At 45.4% G+C, this 17,521-nt stretch overlaps 2 protein-coding genes across 2 annotated transcripts in view; one reads left to right on the top strand and one right to left on the bottom strand.

Moving 5' to 3' along the window:
• The first annotated feature begins 2,956 nt into the window (after positions 1-2,956).
• Positions 2,957-14,858, top strand: ICMT (isoprenylcysteine carboxyl methyltransferase). The gene is made up of 5 exons (XM_055001422.1): positions 2,957-3,181; positions 5,479-5,567; positions 6,414-6,583; positions 7,849-8,066; positions 8,972-14,858. The coding sequence occupies exons 1-5, from the start codon at positions 2,966-2,968 to the stop codon at positions 9,152-9,154; spliced, it is 876 nt and encodes a 291-aa protein (XP_054857397.1). The 5' UTR covers positions 2,957-2,965; the 3' UTR covers positions 9,155-14,858.
• Positions 14,859-16,090: 1,232 nt separating this feature from the next.
• Positions 16,091-17,521, bottom strand: part of RNF207 (ring finger protein 207) — a 36,003-nt gene continuing 34,572 nt past the window's right edge. Inside the window, exon 18 of the mRNA XM_055001634.1 lies at positions 16,091-17,237. Coding sequence (XP_054857609.1) covers positions 17,021-17,237 — 217 coding nt within the window. The 3' untranslated portion in view covers positions 16,091-17,020. The remainder of the gene's footprint in view (positions 17,238-17,521) is intronic.

Raw genomic sequence — 17,521 nt, 5'->3', positions numbered from 1 at the left:
CTCCACCCAGCCTCTCTTATATCTGCAGGACATTCAAAACAGAAGCAGCCAAAAATCATAGGCTGAAACACCTCCCACCCCCACTAAATATCTGCTATGATAAAGCATTCTGGAAGACTGAAAATCTTTCAGAGATTTGTGTCATTTTCATTGGTGTTACTAAATGGTATTATGTGGGTTATAAGGGGTCAGGGATTTTCATTTCTACTTGTATCTGATGAAGGGAGCTCTGTCTCTTGAAAGCTCATACCCTGGAAATGTTGTCTGTCTTTAAGGTGCTACTGGACCCAAATCTTGTTCTACTACAGACCAACATGGCTACTCACCTGAAACTGTGGCTTTTGTGTTGGTAAGAGAGGCAAAGTTTTCTGAACATAACACAACTGGTTGTAAAATCAAAAAGAGTCCAGTAGCACCTTTAAGACTAACCAATTTTATTGTAGCATAAGCTTTCGAGAATCAAGTTCTCTTCGTCAGATGCATGATACAAACAGTCAGTTTGCAGTAAAAGCACAAGGAGGCCTTGAAAATATTTATTATTTATAAGTTTTATTGATTTAATTTATGTATAGTCCACCATCCTCACTGAGACTTAAGGCAGATTACAAGAAATTAAACAGTGCTCTCAGATTGCGTAAATCAACCAATGAACAATGTAATAGCTCCAGGATTACAGAATTAGAGAACAACATGAACAACAAAGGTAAGGTATAAACAATAAGATCACAAGGTATAAAACAGTGCTGTAAAAATAAGAAATATCTACAAAAATCATTGCAATGGACTATAAAGGCTCCCTTCTGGGACTGTTCTGTTCTCTTACGGTTCTAATCCTCTTTTTTTTTTAATGCCCTCTTGAACATTACTGTTTTGCACATTCTGTGAAATGACAGAAACATGGGAGCCTTTCCAACCTCCTCTGGCAGACTATTCAACAAGATGGGAGTCACCATTGAGAAAATAAGTGAATGGGCAGCTGCCAATCTTACCAATTTTCAGGGTGGCATTGTTAGAAGGCTGTGCTCTAATGAGCAAAGGTGTTGCCGGTAGGGCTGCCAGCCTCCAGGTGGTGGCTGGAGATCTCCCGGAATTACAACTGATCTCGAGTCCACAGAGATCAGTTCCTTTGCAGGGTGGACGCTATGGCACTATAATCCAGAGGCCCCTCCCCTCCCAAACCCCACCCTCTCCAGGCTCCACCCCCCAAATCTCCAGGAATTTCCCAGTCTGGACCTGGCAACCCTATGTTGCAGTGGCACATAGCAAGAGAGAGAGTCCTGCAGGTATGAGAGTCTGAAAACCTTGAACTGAACTTAGTAACTGATATGATCAATAGAGCATCCACAGAATGGGTATGATATGCAAGTTCCACCAGGTCCCCTATATTGACCAGGTTGCAGCTGTCATAAGGGCAGAACCATGCATTACAATAGACTAGGTTTATTAACCGTACATTACAATAGCCTAGCTTTGAGTTAACTATAGCAGAGATCCACATAGTAGCCAGATCAGGTGAATCAAAACAGTGAGCGGGCCATCTTGTGGACTAAATGAAGTTGCTAGGATGCCATGTTTACAGCTGCATTAACTTCCTTTTCTAGTAATAGTACTGGATCCAGTGCGATGTCTAGGCTCCTAACCATGTCAGCAAACATCAGCTGGAGCCCATCAGTGGTACAGAACACAATGTCCCTCACGCCTCCACATCACTCAATGCCTCTCTGAGCAGGGAGGTTCTGTGGGAGACTGTGCTCTATTTCTCTCGAAAGTAAGGGATTCTCTGTTGTTATGATGCCAGTGATATGGTTGTTGGGGAATCCTAAGAAGCAACTTCTTGTCTCTGAGCTGACTGTGCAAAAGAGAAGGTGGCTATTGATCAGAAAGCAATTAAATAAAAATTGGGCATACCACAGTTGCCTATGTTCTGAACCTATATATAAATGATCTCACTGCCCTATTAAAAGAGCAAGAGTTCAGTAGCACCTACAAGACTCACAAAATCATACCCTACCACAAATTTTAGTTTTATGGGGCGGCGCTACTGGATTCGTGCTCTTTTCTATTGCTACAGACAAACACGGCTACCCACCTTGATCTATCTGTCGTATTAAAAGTTCAGGATATTCTTAGTTTTCATATGCCATGTCTCTGTAGTGGTTTCCTAACTGGCTGATTATTTGGGTTGCCAACTATAGGTTGAGAAATTCCTGGAGATTTAAGGGTGGAGTCTAGGGAGAGATCTCAATGGGGAAAATGCCAGTCTATCCTCCAAAGCAGTCATTTTCTGCAGGGGAACTGCATAGCGGTTAAATGGTTGGTCTGCAAATCAGCACTCTGCTGGTTCAAATCCCACCACTGCCATGAGTTTAGCAGGTGACCTTGGATAAGCCACTCCTCTCAGCCCCAGCAACCCAACTGCATTGTAGGGTTAATAGCACCACTGACTTTGTTCACTGTTCTAATAACAACTGTGCCTATATACTGCTCTTCTAGACAAATTAGTGCCCCACTCAGAGCAGTGAACAAAATCAGTGTTATTATTAACCCCGCAATACAGCTGGGGAGCTGGCACTGGAAGGAGCGAGGCAGTAATCTGTCTAGAACAGTGGTATATAACATATTTATTGTTGTTCTTGTTCCAGATCGCCAGGTCCCACCTGGAGGCTGGCACCCCTACTTAGTGGCCATTCTTTATTGGAAATATTTACATGCTGCTTTTTCAGCCTCTTGAGTTTTAACCTATGCGCCGAACCCATTAAAAGTAAGTGAGGAAAAAGAGAAAATAGAAAATAGAAAGGTTACAACAAGCGAAACAGTCAAGAAGCTAACACGGACCGGAAGGCGGGGAGAGTGGGCAGCTCTGGCATCGCCCTCTCTATGGCTGGAGCCTGGGCGTTGTGAGAGACGAGAGGAGGCGCGCGCACCTCTCGCGAGAACTCAGCGGGGCGGCCCGTGAGAGGCCGCCATGGCCGGCGGTGGCGGCGCCGAGGCGCGCACCAGCCTGACCGCCTTCGTGCTGGGCGGTTCCGTGGCCGCCGTCCCGCTGCTGCTCTCTGCTCCTCCGCCGGCGCTGCTATCCGGACCCGGCATCCAAGGCCGGGTGGCGCTGGCGCTTCATGTGGCGGGTATCAACGCCGCCCTCTTGCTGGGCTGGGGACGAGCGCCGGGCGGGATGTATCAGGTGAGGGGCGTGGCTCAGAGCGAGGAGGGGGCGCGGTCACTCGGCTCGGGAGAGGAAAGGGGCGGGGTCTCTCTCGGCTCCTCCTCCCATTGAGGAAAGCCTAGCAGTGCATCCTGGTAGGATTCTTTTTTTGCCCTATTAGGATCCGCTAAAATGTTATAAAACTTGACTGTAAACTTTGGAGGGCCACAGAATTCTTCATCGGGCTGTGTGTTAAGCATGAAAAGAGCTTTAGACTGCACGCCAAAACAGGTCTACTCGGAAGCAAACCTTTTATGCAATGGGATTTACTCCCAGGAACGTGTTTTCAGGTTTGCAGCCACGGGAGTCTTTTTTCAGGTTGCAAGTTAAGCATAAAATTGGAGGATGAGAGATACTTTATTTTTATTTATCTATAGATCAAAATGGATAACCGTGTTAGTCTGTCTGTAGCAGTAGAAAAGAGCAAGAGTCCAGTCCTGTAAGACTAACAAAATTTGTGGTAGGGGAGGAGCTTTTGTGAATCACAGCTCACTTCTTCAGATACAGCTAGAATGTGAGTCCTTATATCTCGGGGAGTGGAATGATCTCAGATGCCAAATGACAATAGCAGGTAAATGACAAAAGTTGGTGAATGGCAATATCAGGCATGATTGGATTAGGTCAGATATGCAGAGGGGTAGTAGGTGTGGAGAAATCAGCTCTTACCCTACCAGAAGTTTGGTTAGTCTTATAGGTTCTACTGGACTCTTGCTCTTTTCTGCTGCTACAGACTAACAGGGTTATTCATCTTGATCTATAAATATTTGTGTAATTTATTTATAGTGTGCCTTTCTCACTGAGACCCAAGTTCGTTTACACTGCAATTGAATACAATATAATCAACAGCTTGGATACTCACTGAACAAAGCACAACATGATCTGCAGTTATGACGTTCAGTGAAAACAGGCACAATAGGGTGTGGCAGCAGAAAATTTGAACACAAGCCTAAAGCTGACACGCTGAGATGAAAGCTTTCAGAAACAGAGCAAAACTAACTAATGTGAAATCTTAAGCAACATAGAAACTACCCAGTAGGAGTATATCTACTTCAGCAGACAGTACCCATTAGCATAGTCTATAGTCCCTGTCTCTCTGGTTGAACTATTTCTTACGACACAGCTGTATAATCTGAGTAGAAATCCCTCCTGAATAATTCAGTTTTGCAGAGTTTGCAGAAAGTCAGGTGAGTGGAAGCTTTTGCTGACATCCTCATGCAGGCTATCCCATAAATTGAGGCTTTTGAGTGCTTCTGTTTTTTCCCCATCAGTTCAGGTGTGAAGCATGCAACAAAAGTGTGCGTGTGTGTGTGTGTGTGGGGGGGTGCACTTCATCCAAGTCCATGTTAAGCACTAAGCAACAGGGAACTGGAGAGTGAAAAAATGTTTCAAGAAGACATATGATAAACAGTGTCATAAAATTGGATTGCTAGATTAGAAAAACAGAACAATAAGAACATGGACATATCATAAGAAAAGAGCAAGAGTCTAGTAGAACGTCTAATCTGGAGAGCCGGGTTTGATTCCCGACTCCTCTGCTTGAAGCCAGCTGGGTGACCCCTTGGATCAGTCACAGCTTCTTGGAACTCTCTCAGCCCCACCCACAGGGTGATTGTTGTGAGGATAATAATAACACACTTTGTAAACCCCTCTGAGTGGGCGACAAGTTGTTCTGAAGGGCAGTATATAAAGTGAATGTTATTCAATATTATTATTTTCCAAGTCACTTTTTAAGGCTTAATTTTTTTTTTTTTACAAAACTTGTTTTAAAAACTTTGTATCTTACCTTTTCCCATACAGGCTTAAGCCGCTAATAAGACTTTAAGAACAAGAAGTTTTTAAAAAATGGTTCAGAATGAAACAGAATGATTATTTTCAGGGGCTGGCTGACAGGAACATCTCTCTCCTGTTTTAGGACACACTTTGTAAACCACTCTGAGTGGGTATTAAGTTGTCCTGAAAGGTGGTATATAAATCGAATGTTGTTGTTGTTGGTGTTGCTATTTTGCTTCTGGATTAGCAGTTGGGGACCAGGCCTCTTCCCTCACCAAGGTCATTTTTGGCTCACGAGCTGCCAGTTGTCTCATCGCATTCTGCAGAGTGCGAGAGAGAGAGAGAGAGAGAGAGAGAGAGAGAGAGAGAGAGAGAGAGAGAGAGAGAGAACACTGCCAGTCTGTCTCCAAATGCAACTGGTGACTTACGGGAAAGCAACATTTCCTCCCTGACGCTCCCCGGAAGCTGTGGCATGCTTCTCCTGACCACATGCCTTTGCCTTTCAGATCGCCATCCGTGCATGCTTCTTGGGCTTTGCCTTTGGGTGCGGCTTGTTGCTCAGCTTTGGACAATCTTCATGGAAGCATTTCGGCTGGTGAGAGAGTAGCACTTCCTGGTGTACATATAACAACAGAACCCCAAAACACAGAAAAAGACACGGACATTCTGGGCATTGAGGTTTTCTATCCGGGTTTTTTCCCCGTTCCTGCATTTTCTTACTACTTGGAATCTCTGTGGTCGTCCCCGTTCCCCTCTGATGAATATGTGCCTGGCTATGATCCTCTGTGGGCAGAGGGGTCGAACAGGAACCCTTGCGTCTTTCTTCTCTGGTCTTTTGGGTTTTCCAGTGTGACCCATGATGCAGTTCCTGTGCTCTGCACGATTCAGTCATCTTTGGGAACAGAACCAACTGTATCCACTGTGGCAAGGACCTCGTTGTTATTTAAATAACCCTCTGTGCGGGGCTTAGAAATAATTTTAGTAAATAATAGGTTGGCTCCAGACTAAATCAGCAGCTTCTGCTTATTCTTCCTTCTGCTGCAGGCCTGATTTAAGTCATTCCTCAGGGTCCCCTAGGAGCAGCATTTTGTGGGGATCAGTCGGAGGAAGGAGGCAGGAAAGTTTCATTCTGCTGTTGGAAAACTTAGTGCGGATCCAACCCAATAAGCCAGTTTGGTGTAGTGGTTAAGAGCAGCAGGACTCTGATCTGGAGAGCTGGGTTTGATTCCCCACTCCTCTGCTTGAAGCTCTCTCAGAGCTCTCTCAGCCCCACGCACGGGATAATAATAACATACTTTGTAAACCGCTCTGGGCGTTAAGTTGTCCTGAAGGGTGGTATATAAATCGAATGTTGTTATTATTATTGTAAGTAAGAGATGGCAAGAATTGATCAAAGGGTTTTGTGTCCAATATAAGTGTCCCTGTTTTGGTCTTTTCTCAGGTACATGTGCTCTCTGTCTGTCTTTCATTATTCTGAATACTTGGTGACAGCCATAAACAACCCCAGAAGTTTGTCTTTGGACTCTTTCTTGCTCAACCACAGTTTTGAGTATAATGTGGCTGCACTTTCCTCGTGGGTGGAGTTCACCGTGGAGAAATTCATTTTTCCAGGTCAGTAGCCATTTGAGAGAAACAGAACTCTGGGAAGCAAAGGTCTCTCAATTACAAGCCTTGTGACTTCTTAAGACCCGGTATGTTTATTGTGGTGGAACTTGTTACGGACTAGAATTTCTAGTTTAGAATTCCAATCATCAAATGTAGTCTCCCGCCATGCTGGGGTGGTGAGGGATGGTATTAATGAAAGATGTAAAGAGCTAGGAAACTTTTTGGATGTCAAAAAGTGGCAGGATGCTGAACCCTTGCAAACTGTTTTTCAAGCTCTTCATGTACATGATCTGCTGGTGGTCGCTGGCCCTAGGGAGGTTTGCCTTGCCTTGCCTTATCCAGGATCAGGGCTTTTTCGGCCCTGGCATCAGCCTGGTGGAACTCTCTATCTGTAGAAACTTGGGCCCCATTAGATTTATTATTTTTTCACCAGGCCTGCAAGACAGACGTTCTTCCAGGCATATGGTGGTTGAAGCGGGTGGGTCACCAAACTGGCCTCCTGCCAGGTGTGTGTGTGTTGTCCCCCTATATTGGTAGCTGGCCACCTTGCTCCACCCTGTTTAATGTCTGGTGGATTGTGAAATATGTACACGACTGTTTCAAGAGTTTGAATGCATTCCTTTCCCAAGAGGATATCAGATATATGGCTCCAGCTTCTCAAATGTTTGTATGAATTGTCACTCAAGCTTGTCAGATGTCATGTTCTCTGGGAAATGCATCATTTTGCATCACTCTGACGGGGTGTTCGCGTCATTCCGACAGGGTGTTTATACTAACCTTTTGATCTCTTATTCTGCAAACAACTGATATTAGAGTATATAAGGCTCTCAGATGTAACTGGTCCTTACACATTTCTGCCTGAACTGGTGACTGTGTTACGGGCTTATTCTGTAAACAATAAACCCATTTTACTTCCTGGCGCAGAGTGGTAAGCTGCAGTACTGCAGCCCAAGCTCTGCTCACGATCTGAGTTCGATCCTGGCGGAAACCGGGTTCAAGTAGCCGGCTCAAGGTTGACTCAGCCTTCCATCCTTCCAAGGTCGGTAAAATGAGTACCCAGTTTCCTGGGGGGTAAAGTGTAGATGACTGGGGAAGGCAATGGCAAACCACCCTGTAAAAAAAGTCTGCCAAGAAAATGTCGTGATGCGATCTCGCCCCATGGGTGAGTAATGACTCGGTGCTTGCACAGGGGACTGCCTTTATCTTTTTACTATTACAGAAATTCCCTGATCAGTGTTGCCACATCCTAAGCTGTGCTTATTTGTCTGCAGAAATGAAACAGATCACCTGGTTGAGCTCTGCAGGGCTGCTGATGGTGGTTTTTGGGGACTGCCTGAGGAAAGCCGCTATGCTCACAGCTGGCTCCAATTTTAACCACATTGTTCAGAATGAAAAATCAGATTCACACACTCTGGTGACCAAGGGCGTCTACGGATGGTTCCGTCACCCTTCTTACGTCGGATGGTTTTACTGGAGTATCGGTACCCAGGTAACGTGCAACATTTTTCAGTCCTTGGCCTCCTTCTCATTGTTCTCATGAGAAATGTAAGGAAGTGTGGTTGGCTTAGAATTTAGCACAGGTAGACGGAAGAAATCATATTTAATTTTTTTTCATTTCTTAACAGCTTATTGTCAAGGAAGTTAATATTGCATTAATAGATGTGAAAGACTGGGGGGAATGAAAACCTACAGGAAAAGCTTTTTTTTTTTTTAACTGAAGGCTTTTTTAACTTTTCAAATGAACACACTGGAAATTTTGGACATGGCTAAAAAAATTCCCCTGCGAAATATCTTTTCTTTTGTAATGAGTTAAATACTTTCTCAAGACGAAGCTTTGCACTCTGAGAATGTGTACTTTGAAGATTTTTATTGAGGACTGTCTACGGCATTAGTTAACTCCTGAGTATCTGATGTGGGCATATGGGATATATTTTTCAAGCATATGTTTATTGTTTAAAAGTGATTACGTTTGTCCTCAATTAACATGCTGGGATGTGTCTGATGATACCTTGCTGAACAGGTTAATATTTAAAATGTTATCAAATTTCATACCATATTCTGCTAGCTCTATTGTGACTGTATGAGTCTTTTTATGTCCAAGTAACACACTTTCTTCCAGCATTCCAAGGTGGAATGGAAAGCCAACATGTCAGGAAGACGGATGCTAATTTAGCCCTGCTTTGACACAAGTCCTTGCATATAAAGCATTTCAAATTTGTCTCAAGTTGCTGGATGCAATTCTTAATCATTCTAGATAATTTTTTTCCAACTCTTGGTAGCAGAAGACCCTTCCTGAGTTCTCCTTCTGGGTTCTTAGTCTTCCAGGCAGCCAAGGCATGGTTTCTTTCCCTCCTAAAACCTTAGCCCATATCCCTTTCATTATTTTTGCTCTAGATCCTGCTCTGTAATCCTGTCTGCATGATGGGCTACACTCTGGTTTCCTGGCGCTTCTTCCGAGAACGGATAGAAGAGGAGGAGATGACGCTGATCCATTTCTTTGGGGAAGAGTATCTGGCATATAAAAGACGGGTGCCAACAGGTCTGCCATTCATCAAGGGGGTTAAAGTGGAACTATGAGAGCGTGAGACGAGCCTCGAATGGAATAAGGGAACGCATAGCTCTGGGCTGGAGGACTGCATAGGGAATGGCGCCATGTGCCCCGCTGGTACAGGAGCGGTCAGTTTTAATACTTAGCAGTGACTTGCCTGGAGGCTTGTTAAGGGCTACGTGGAAGCTCAGGCACTCACTCCACCTTAGTTCCAACTAGAGGAAGTCTTTCTGGATTCTCAAAGCTGCACTGAACTGTCAAGCCCCAGTCACAAGGCTGAGTTTTATTTTTTTAAGCAAAAAAGGTCATCGCTGCGCCACAGGCAGCTCTGATGGGCTGAAATGCATCCTGGCAGGTTGTTTTTAAGGAATGGCTTGCACTTTCAGTATCTGGAAGGGGGTCTGCATAGGAGTCTCACCTTTCTGGCAAAAACTCTTTAAAAAACTTTTTTGGATTATTCCCCCCCCCCCTTCTAAAAGACTTTAAATTCTGGGCCCGATGCCACAAGCCCTTTGATTTCAAAGAACTCTCCCAAAGTGGGGCGGAGGCTTGCAGCAATTCGACCCTCTCGAACGCATGACCCCTTTAAAATCACTTCTAGAATAATGTTAGCCTAAGAGATTGTTGCCACTGCACAAAGACGTTTCCCTCCCAGTCAAAATGGGTTTTCTTAAATGCCATAAAGCCAGACCTCCATTACACCTCACCAATGAATGAAAAGTATTTCTCTGCATTTAAATTTCATGTTGTCCTGCTCTGTTTTTCATTGCTGTCGTTCTGTCCATGACCAACCTGTCGGGGAAAAAACTTGTCTCATAGCCACATGTCTGGTTACAAGCACCCTCCCTGCCTCCGTCTTACTTTTCAGCTTTTAATTTCTGCAGAAGCTTAAAATCTGGTTCTCTAAAGGACAACACTGTCCTCATGTTTGCAGGATTTTATAGGTATTAAGAACTGGGCTGGTAAGAACGTCTTTGCCCATAATGGAGCTTAATTGTTTTGGCAATTTTTATTAATATTTTTGTGCGGGGAGGGGATAGAAATCATGCCTTTGCCTGAGCAAGAGGGACAGACTTTTTATTTTTCCTTTCAGGTTTCTCAGAGCACACTTTTGTTCATGTTGTATACCAAAGAGTAGCTTCGTGTTTTCGTGGTTTTATTAACCTTTTATCGTTAAAACGTGGCTTTAGGTTGAGGCTGGCCAAAGCTGTTTTGGTCATGATCCATCTATTGTTGGCCTAGTTGCCATTCCCTTCAACTTTGCTGATTTCTCAAGCTTCTCAGATGTTCACACTTCTTAGTTATTAAAGTTTGAAGACATTGTGGAGGAAAAATCTCATGGGCCTGTTGAATTTTGTGGATCCCAGAGATGCGCTGCTTCCTCTTCTCACAATTTTTACTCTGCAATATTCCATTTCACATTCTGTTTGTTTTCCCCCCCTTCATTGTCAATTTGAAATGCTTCCAGGAGAAGGAAATGAGGCCACTTGCCGTTAGTACTGTGCGCACTTTTAAAAAAAAATTTAAGCACCAAGAAAAGAAGAATTCTGCAGCCTGTATGCATAATGCAGTGTGCAAACTTTGTCTTATGCTGCGGTTTTTACTGCTTTGCAAAATTTAGTTATGGGACAACTCTAGCCACTTAACGGCTTGCTCCACTTTCCAGCCCTTAGAAATCTTAATCTTCGCCACCTCTGTCTTTTGAGCATTCATCCCGCACAGCCCATACCTGTTTCAGTCACATTTTGCAGTCAGAAGAGTAAGAAATTTTCTCTCTTTCTATGATTGTTTGGGTGCTGCAGCCGGCACCAGATGCCATGGCCCTTCAGTATTTGCACAGCCTCATGGCCTCTGTCCCTGCCCCGTTACAGGCTGCCTGGTTTTTTTAAAATGTAAAGTCCTTAGTGTTGGGAAGCAAGCTGACGTAGACTGGCAGCCTCGTCCTTTGGATGCCTAGAAAACGTCTGCTGCCGCTTCGGTATTTGCAGAAGAATCGAAGATCACCGACACAGGGAGCTGTGTGTGTTGATTTATATGTCTGCCTGTGTTCACGTGTCAAATGGGAAGGGTGTGTCTGTTTTTAACAGAAAACTTGCACCATCCCCAATTCCCGCACAGTGTGGCTTCCTGGATATTTCTTCCCGGATGTATTCTGGTGGAAAATTGTTCTGGGGCACGGGCCCTCGTTCTGTCCTGTTCTGTACTTGACACAGCAGACTAAGTTTGGGCTACTTCGGTCTGCATCTTGTTCTAAGCAATTACGTGCGAATCTGGGTTCTGTGGTAGGGTCCGTTTTTAAGGTCTTGTTTCGGTATGATGCGTGCGTCTGATCTGGATGCTACCAAATGTCTTTTTGAAAGAGAGGTTTTTTTTTGTCCTCTTCTCTTTCTGGTGTCTCTATCCAAGGTACCTCAATAAATCATGGATAAGGTGCAACTTGCTGCAAGGGTAAATTCTTCTTCGGGAAAGGAGACTGTGAGGTATTATCTCTTGTATTTTGCAATGTGAACTAGAAATCTTTCTCAGCGTGAGAGCAGCAAAGAGAATCTTGAGCATTTGACTTCTTTCGGCCGGACAGCACAAAAGTAGCAACGACCTTAATTCTTTAATCTTAATGCGAGGCCAGGTTAATTGTAGCTGGAGACAAGCGCACAGTTCACAGTCTGGTTCTTCTGAGCCAGCGGTGGGCAGATTATAGCCCAAGAGACACACGTGGCCTGCAGGGTCTCAAGCCACTGAACATGTTGTCACAAGCATTGGCCTGCCAGTTTGCAGCATTGACTCATGGCTTGAGGCTGCCAAAGAAGAAAAATTAAACATTTCTTGGGCCGTTAAGAACAGCAGAGTTGGAGAGAGAGCCGGATTTGGGTCTCTGCCCATTTTTGAGGGCTCCAAGTTAAAAGCCAGCTTTTCCTGTTCCTATTACCAGCATCTGCCAGTGCTGCAAACAGGAAGATTGTGCGTTCGTCTCAGAGACCTCAAAAGCGGGCAGACGCCTAGATTAAACCCTTAGGCCAAAAAGCTCATCCACCCATCCCAGGCAGTGATTTTTTGGCAGTTCTGAAAATCAGGACATCTCAAAGAGGCTCCGTTTAGTTTTCTGTGAACAAGCAAGGCTGCTCTTAAAAGCCACTTTGATCGAGCTTCTGTGCGGAATGAATTCACACTTCGGTGGCCGCGTGTTTCCGCTTGGGTTGATGGCATTTGAATGAGAGGAAAGCTTCTGCCAGCACATATGGTCAATCTTCTGAAATAGCATCATAGGAAGCTGCCTTACACCGTCAGATGATTGGCCCGTGCAGCCGAGTATTGTCTGCTCTAGTTGGCAGCACCTTGGCAAAGTGTGTCTCCGCTTTCCACTTGCAAAAGGATCCCCTGGGAGCAAAATGAACAGGGGGCCTTCTTCAAGCAGAGTACGTACCTTCCTCATCAAAGCCTGGGGTTGTATCTGCTGCTACACCTCAAGACAGTTTGACTTTAATCATAGCTGCCTTGATCTCCATGGCTAACCAGGGTGGGCAAATGGTTCACCTCGAGTGTCACCGGATCTCCACCTGTTTTCGAGGGCTTCAAGTCAGGAGCTGGTTGTTGCTCTGCCGGCGCTGGAAACTGGAAATGCTGGTGCCCAACTAGGAGACCTGCCCTTGATTGGGCTGCCGATGCAGTTATCACTGTGAAGCATCTTGAGGATTAAATTAGGGGTGGGGGCACACAGAAGTTTGCCCACCTCTGGTTTATTTGCCCCACCCTCTTTGAGCCCGCTGACACCTTTGGACTTCTGACACAGTGTGGTAGGCACAGCCACAAAAAGCAGCGTACCAGTCACATGGTGAAGACCAGGGCTTTTTTTCAGGGGGAACGCGGGGGAATGGAGTTCCAGAACCTCTTGAAAATGGTCACATGGCTGGTAGCCCCACCCCCTGATCTCCAGACAGAGGGGAGTTTAGATTGCCCTCCGTGCCGCTCAGCAAAATCTTTACCTTGCCATTTTTGGCAAGTCCTGATAGTCTTAAACCTTCCATATTTCTTAGTGCGCCTTCTTGAAAGCTTAGCAAATTAACCATTTTTTGTTATATTTACCCATACAAGTTGCCTCTAGCTACAGATGCTTAAGAAGTCCCAGTTTTGCTTCTGAGTATTTTCATTATTGTTTTGCTGCTGCTAATTTTAAAAAATCCTACTTCATCACGTCTTAGGCCAGTCACACTCTCAGCCTAACCTACCTCATAGGGTGGTTGTGAGGATAAAATAGAGGAGGGGAGGATGTAAGCTGCTTTGTGTCCCCATTGGGGAGAAGGGCAGGATTTAAAAGAAGTAAATCATAAATATTAATAGGGTTGAGTCACTTCTGTTTCGTTCAAACGAAGGACAAACTCTTTGGAATTCTGTTGTCCCCCGCTGTTCCAATTTAGCGATAGCTGGGTAGATGAATTTCTTTACTGCTGAGACAGAGCAAGTATTGTTACGGGGGATAACTGTTCAGTTCAGAAACCTAATGAAGAAACAAGAGGTGGAGCATGCCTTCATATGCACACAAAAGACCCCAGCGTAGCTATGCAATTTGGGAGGAGGCAACCCCCCCACACACACACACTGCATTTCAAGCCACCTGTATTCTGTCAAAGGGCATCATTATTGTCACAGCTCGCTGGATGATGCTCGCTGCACCACAGCTAAATGGGGCTTTGTAGTGGAACAAGAGCGTAGACCTTTTTCATGTAAGGAAATTTTATATGCTACCATTCAGCGAGATACCCATCAGCATAAAAACATCAGCAATGTTAAAGCATCATCCTAGATATGATAGGATTCTAGTTTTACCTATGGGATCAGACCCATGAAGGAGTTTACCATAAGGCAGGATTGCTTGGAAACTTGGTAAGTCCCGCTTCCTTCTATGTGGATTGACTCTTGTTTGAGTCACCGGGATGGCCAGCGCCTGCAAGTTCTCAGTAGGTGGGTGGTTAGAATGATTATCTGTAGTTATGGGTGGTGGTGGTGTGGACATTAGAGCCCTACTTTCCTTCTCTCCAAGACTGGCAGAATAAATTGTCCAACATATTAACAAATTGTAGAAGAAACAATACCAAATGAGATGAAAGGTGCACATTTGCTTCAGTTTACCCACTTTCTGCAGGGTGCAGAATGCAGCTTTTCTTGGTGTGGTATTCTCTTTGTGGGGAGGTGGTGCTCTGTTGTCTTGGTGCTGGAAGGAAGGCAGTGGGAGGGCTTCTGGTGTCCTGGCCTCACTGACAGTCCTTTAGATGGCACTGGATTTCTAGCCACTGTGTGTGACAGAATGTTGGACTGGATGGGCCACTGGCCTGATCCAACATGGCTTTGCTTATGTTCTTATGTGTGTGGTTTGTCTTGGCTGGGTACAGAATTTTGTTTTTAAAAGTTGGGAGCTTGGCCCTTTTTTGGTCCCTTCCCTCATTCTTTACTGTGCTGTACCATACAGAGACAGTTTCTGTTTCCTGGGGAACATCCAGAGACTTTCCTTGTACACTGCCGGGTGCGTTTGTTTTGTGCTGTACAAAGCTGTGAGATGAAAGTTTGCTCTCAAAGCTGTTTGAAGCAGCCACCTGAGACCCAACACATGGAAGACTGGTCCATTTCCTCCCCCTATTCACCTCTATTTAAGAGTAATAAAAATATTTTTAAGTCTTTTCTTTTGCATACATAGACAATATTTTTTTCCTTTCCTCAAATAAAAAATTACACCTGGTTTACGCATGGGTGATATATTTTCTTTTAAAGAACAGTTTGGAGAAACTTCTTTGATAATTATGGGCCTAGAAGGAAGTGGAATGCGACATGGATGGACATCTTGTAATTCCTATTCTTTCAGTCTCAATCTTCTAACTTCCTACATACTAGATTAGTGATTCCAAACATGGGGTGTGGAAGGGGGGGGGAAGGTCCTTTCACCTCAAAATACTTGTCCACAGAGAATGCTCGCCAAATCTCTGCATGAGTCACGGCTCTGTGATTGCTTCTGACTTACAGTGTAACACAGTTCCTGGCTTCTCTGAAGTTTAGATAAAAGCATTCTATAGATAAAACGGAAAGAGAAACTTCTCTTCCTCTCTCTCAATACTTAGAATTTGGGGCCAGCCTGGGAAGCTGATAAAGGAGTTCCTTTAAGGTGGAGGAAACAAAGTGCCGCTTCACACAGTGGCAAGTAGACTTACGGATCTCGCTGCCACCAGATGTGTTGATGGCCATCAGCTTAGATGGATTTAAAAGAGGGTTGCAGGACAGGTCTGGTGCTGGCAATCAGGCAGGGTATCTGAAACGGGACCTTTGGAATGCCTCTGCTTGTCAGGTGTTGGGGAGCAGGCAGCAGGGCAGAGAGCTGTAGGCAGCCCAGCCCTTTTTGTGGGCTTCCCTGCGGCATCTGACTCGCCTCTGTTGGGAAGCAAGAAGATTCTGGGCTAGGCAGGCCACTGCTCTAATTCAGCATGGCTACTCTGATGGTCTCCTGAGTTTGGAGAGTTCATTTTCTTGCACCCTCTAAAAATAGACCCTTTTGAGAGCCGCTATGAAGTGTGCTGGTTTCAGCACAGAGGTGTGAGGAATCAAAGTGTTCGTGCTATTCTGAGAAACAGCCTAGGGCCAAGTGTGCTAAAAAGGGGCTGGTGCCATTTTTCTGCCTCTCAGCAGCTGCAATTGGGACACAGTTGAAAGGAGGCATTCTTTGCTTTCAGGTCAAATGCTGGGCCAGATGCGTGCTAGTCTCCATCGCAGTGGGTCAAGTGTGCCTTCTCTCATTCTTTCGTTTGTTCAGTTGTTCTTGTGGTTCCCAAACTTGTGCATGTTTTTCCCCCCTGAATTAATATGACAGCCGCTCCACAACCAATACCTTTTATTTCTACAGTGCGGGGATATCGATTCCCCATCGTCAGAGGAGCCTACCACCTGACTGGGAAGAGGCAAGCCAGTAACAGAGACTCCTGCAGAGATGCAGTGGGTAGCAGCCTGCATTCTTTTTGCTGCATGTCTGTGGCCAGGCCCCAACAGAACCTGTTGGGAAGGAAGCAAGGCCAGAGCAATGAGATGTGCACAGAAAGCGTGGGTGTCCTTTGTGAATGGGTGCTTTAGACTTATGGAAGCTTTAAACTATTCTTTGACTCCCTCCCTGCACCAAGATGTTAACAGTTCTCTCTCACTGTACAGTGATGTACCCCATCACACAGTTTAGTATTTACTTTTATAGACATTTACTTTACAGTATTTACTTTTATATATAGTTCTTGGGGAACAGGCCGTGAAAATACATGGGGAGATTGCTATTTTATATCACTAGGTTACAAGCTTCTTTCAGTGCATGCCAAAGACATAAATTTCCCCATCCCCGATGCAAGTGCAGCAAAGGCCAGGAAAAAGCAAGAGGAGGGACTATTCTTCCAAAGTCAGCCACGTAGACACCTGAACTTCCCTGCACCGATCCAGAAGTTGACAAACCAAGCCTAGTCTTTTGCCCATGTGCCTGGCTTAGGGGTCCACACAGGTGCCACTAAAGCATACAAGTCATATATTGGTTGAAGAGAGCAGATTCATGAGAACCCCACCTTTCATTCTCCCTCTTCCCCTTAAAGAAATGTTCTATCCCATACAGAGATAGCAATTACGTGGGCAACACTTGGGACAAACTCAGAAGCTGGCAGAAATTCTGCGTAAGATTTCCAGTGATGGTTAGCTGGGCCATGTGTGGCTGTTTGCCCCTCCCTATTTCCAGGGGAAAAACTTCTGCCCAAGAAATCTTGCAAATGCCCATGATTTAGAAGCATTGCAGAATCTCGGCTACCTGAGTGCCAAATCAGTTTCGTCACTGCTGCTGTTTAGCACAGAGTGCGCCCCCCCCAGTCCTGAAGACAGAATCCTACGCAGTGTTAATAAACATGTGCATTCGACACCGGAGCCGCTTCTGCTCCTGATCGGCTGCCGCCACCTGTGGGGGTGCCCCCTCCCCGGCCTTTTGGCTGGCTTTTGCAGCAGTCTTTGCCTTTCAGCAACAAATCTTCAGCTGCTGGGTTGAGAGCGTGGTTTTCTGCTTTGGATTCTGAGGGTCTCTCTCGGGATTCGGTGGTTTCACTGCTCGGGCTGGTCCTTAGAAAGAAGAGGAACGAGAGTGTCGTCTCACAGTGATGGGCGGAAATGCTACTGGTGAAGTATGGTGCTGTTGTCTGGGTGGGGCCCTTTCAGGTTCAAATGTGCGGCATTGAGGGGGCAGAAATCTCCCCCAAACCACCCCACAATGGTCCACTTGCCCCTCACCTTTCCCTGCCCTCTCAAGCAGCAGAATAGGTGCCTGGGACAAGGGAGGGCTCCTTGCCTGACGGAAGGAGTTGCAAGGGGGTAGGCCAGCGCATCTCTGCACCCCACCCCTTTCT

This window comes from Eublepharis macularius, chromosome 17, assembly GCF_028583425.1.
Source record: "Eublepharis macularius isolate TG4126 chromosome 17, MPM_Emac_v1.0, whole genome shotgun sequence".
NCBI lineage: Eukaryota > Metazoa > Chordata > Lepidosauria > Squamata > Eublepharidae > Eublepharis > Eublepharis macularius.
The sequence above is the reverse complement of the archived record's forward strand: the minus strand, read 5'-3'. Positions and strand labels throughout refer to the sequence as shown.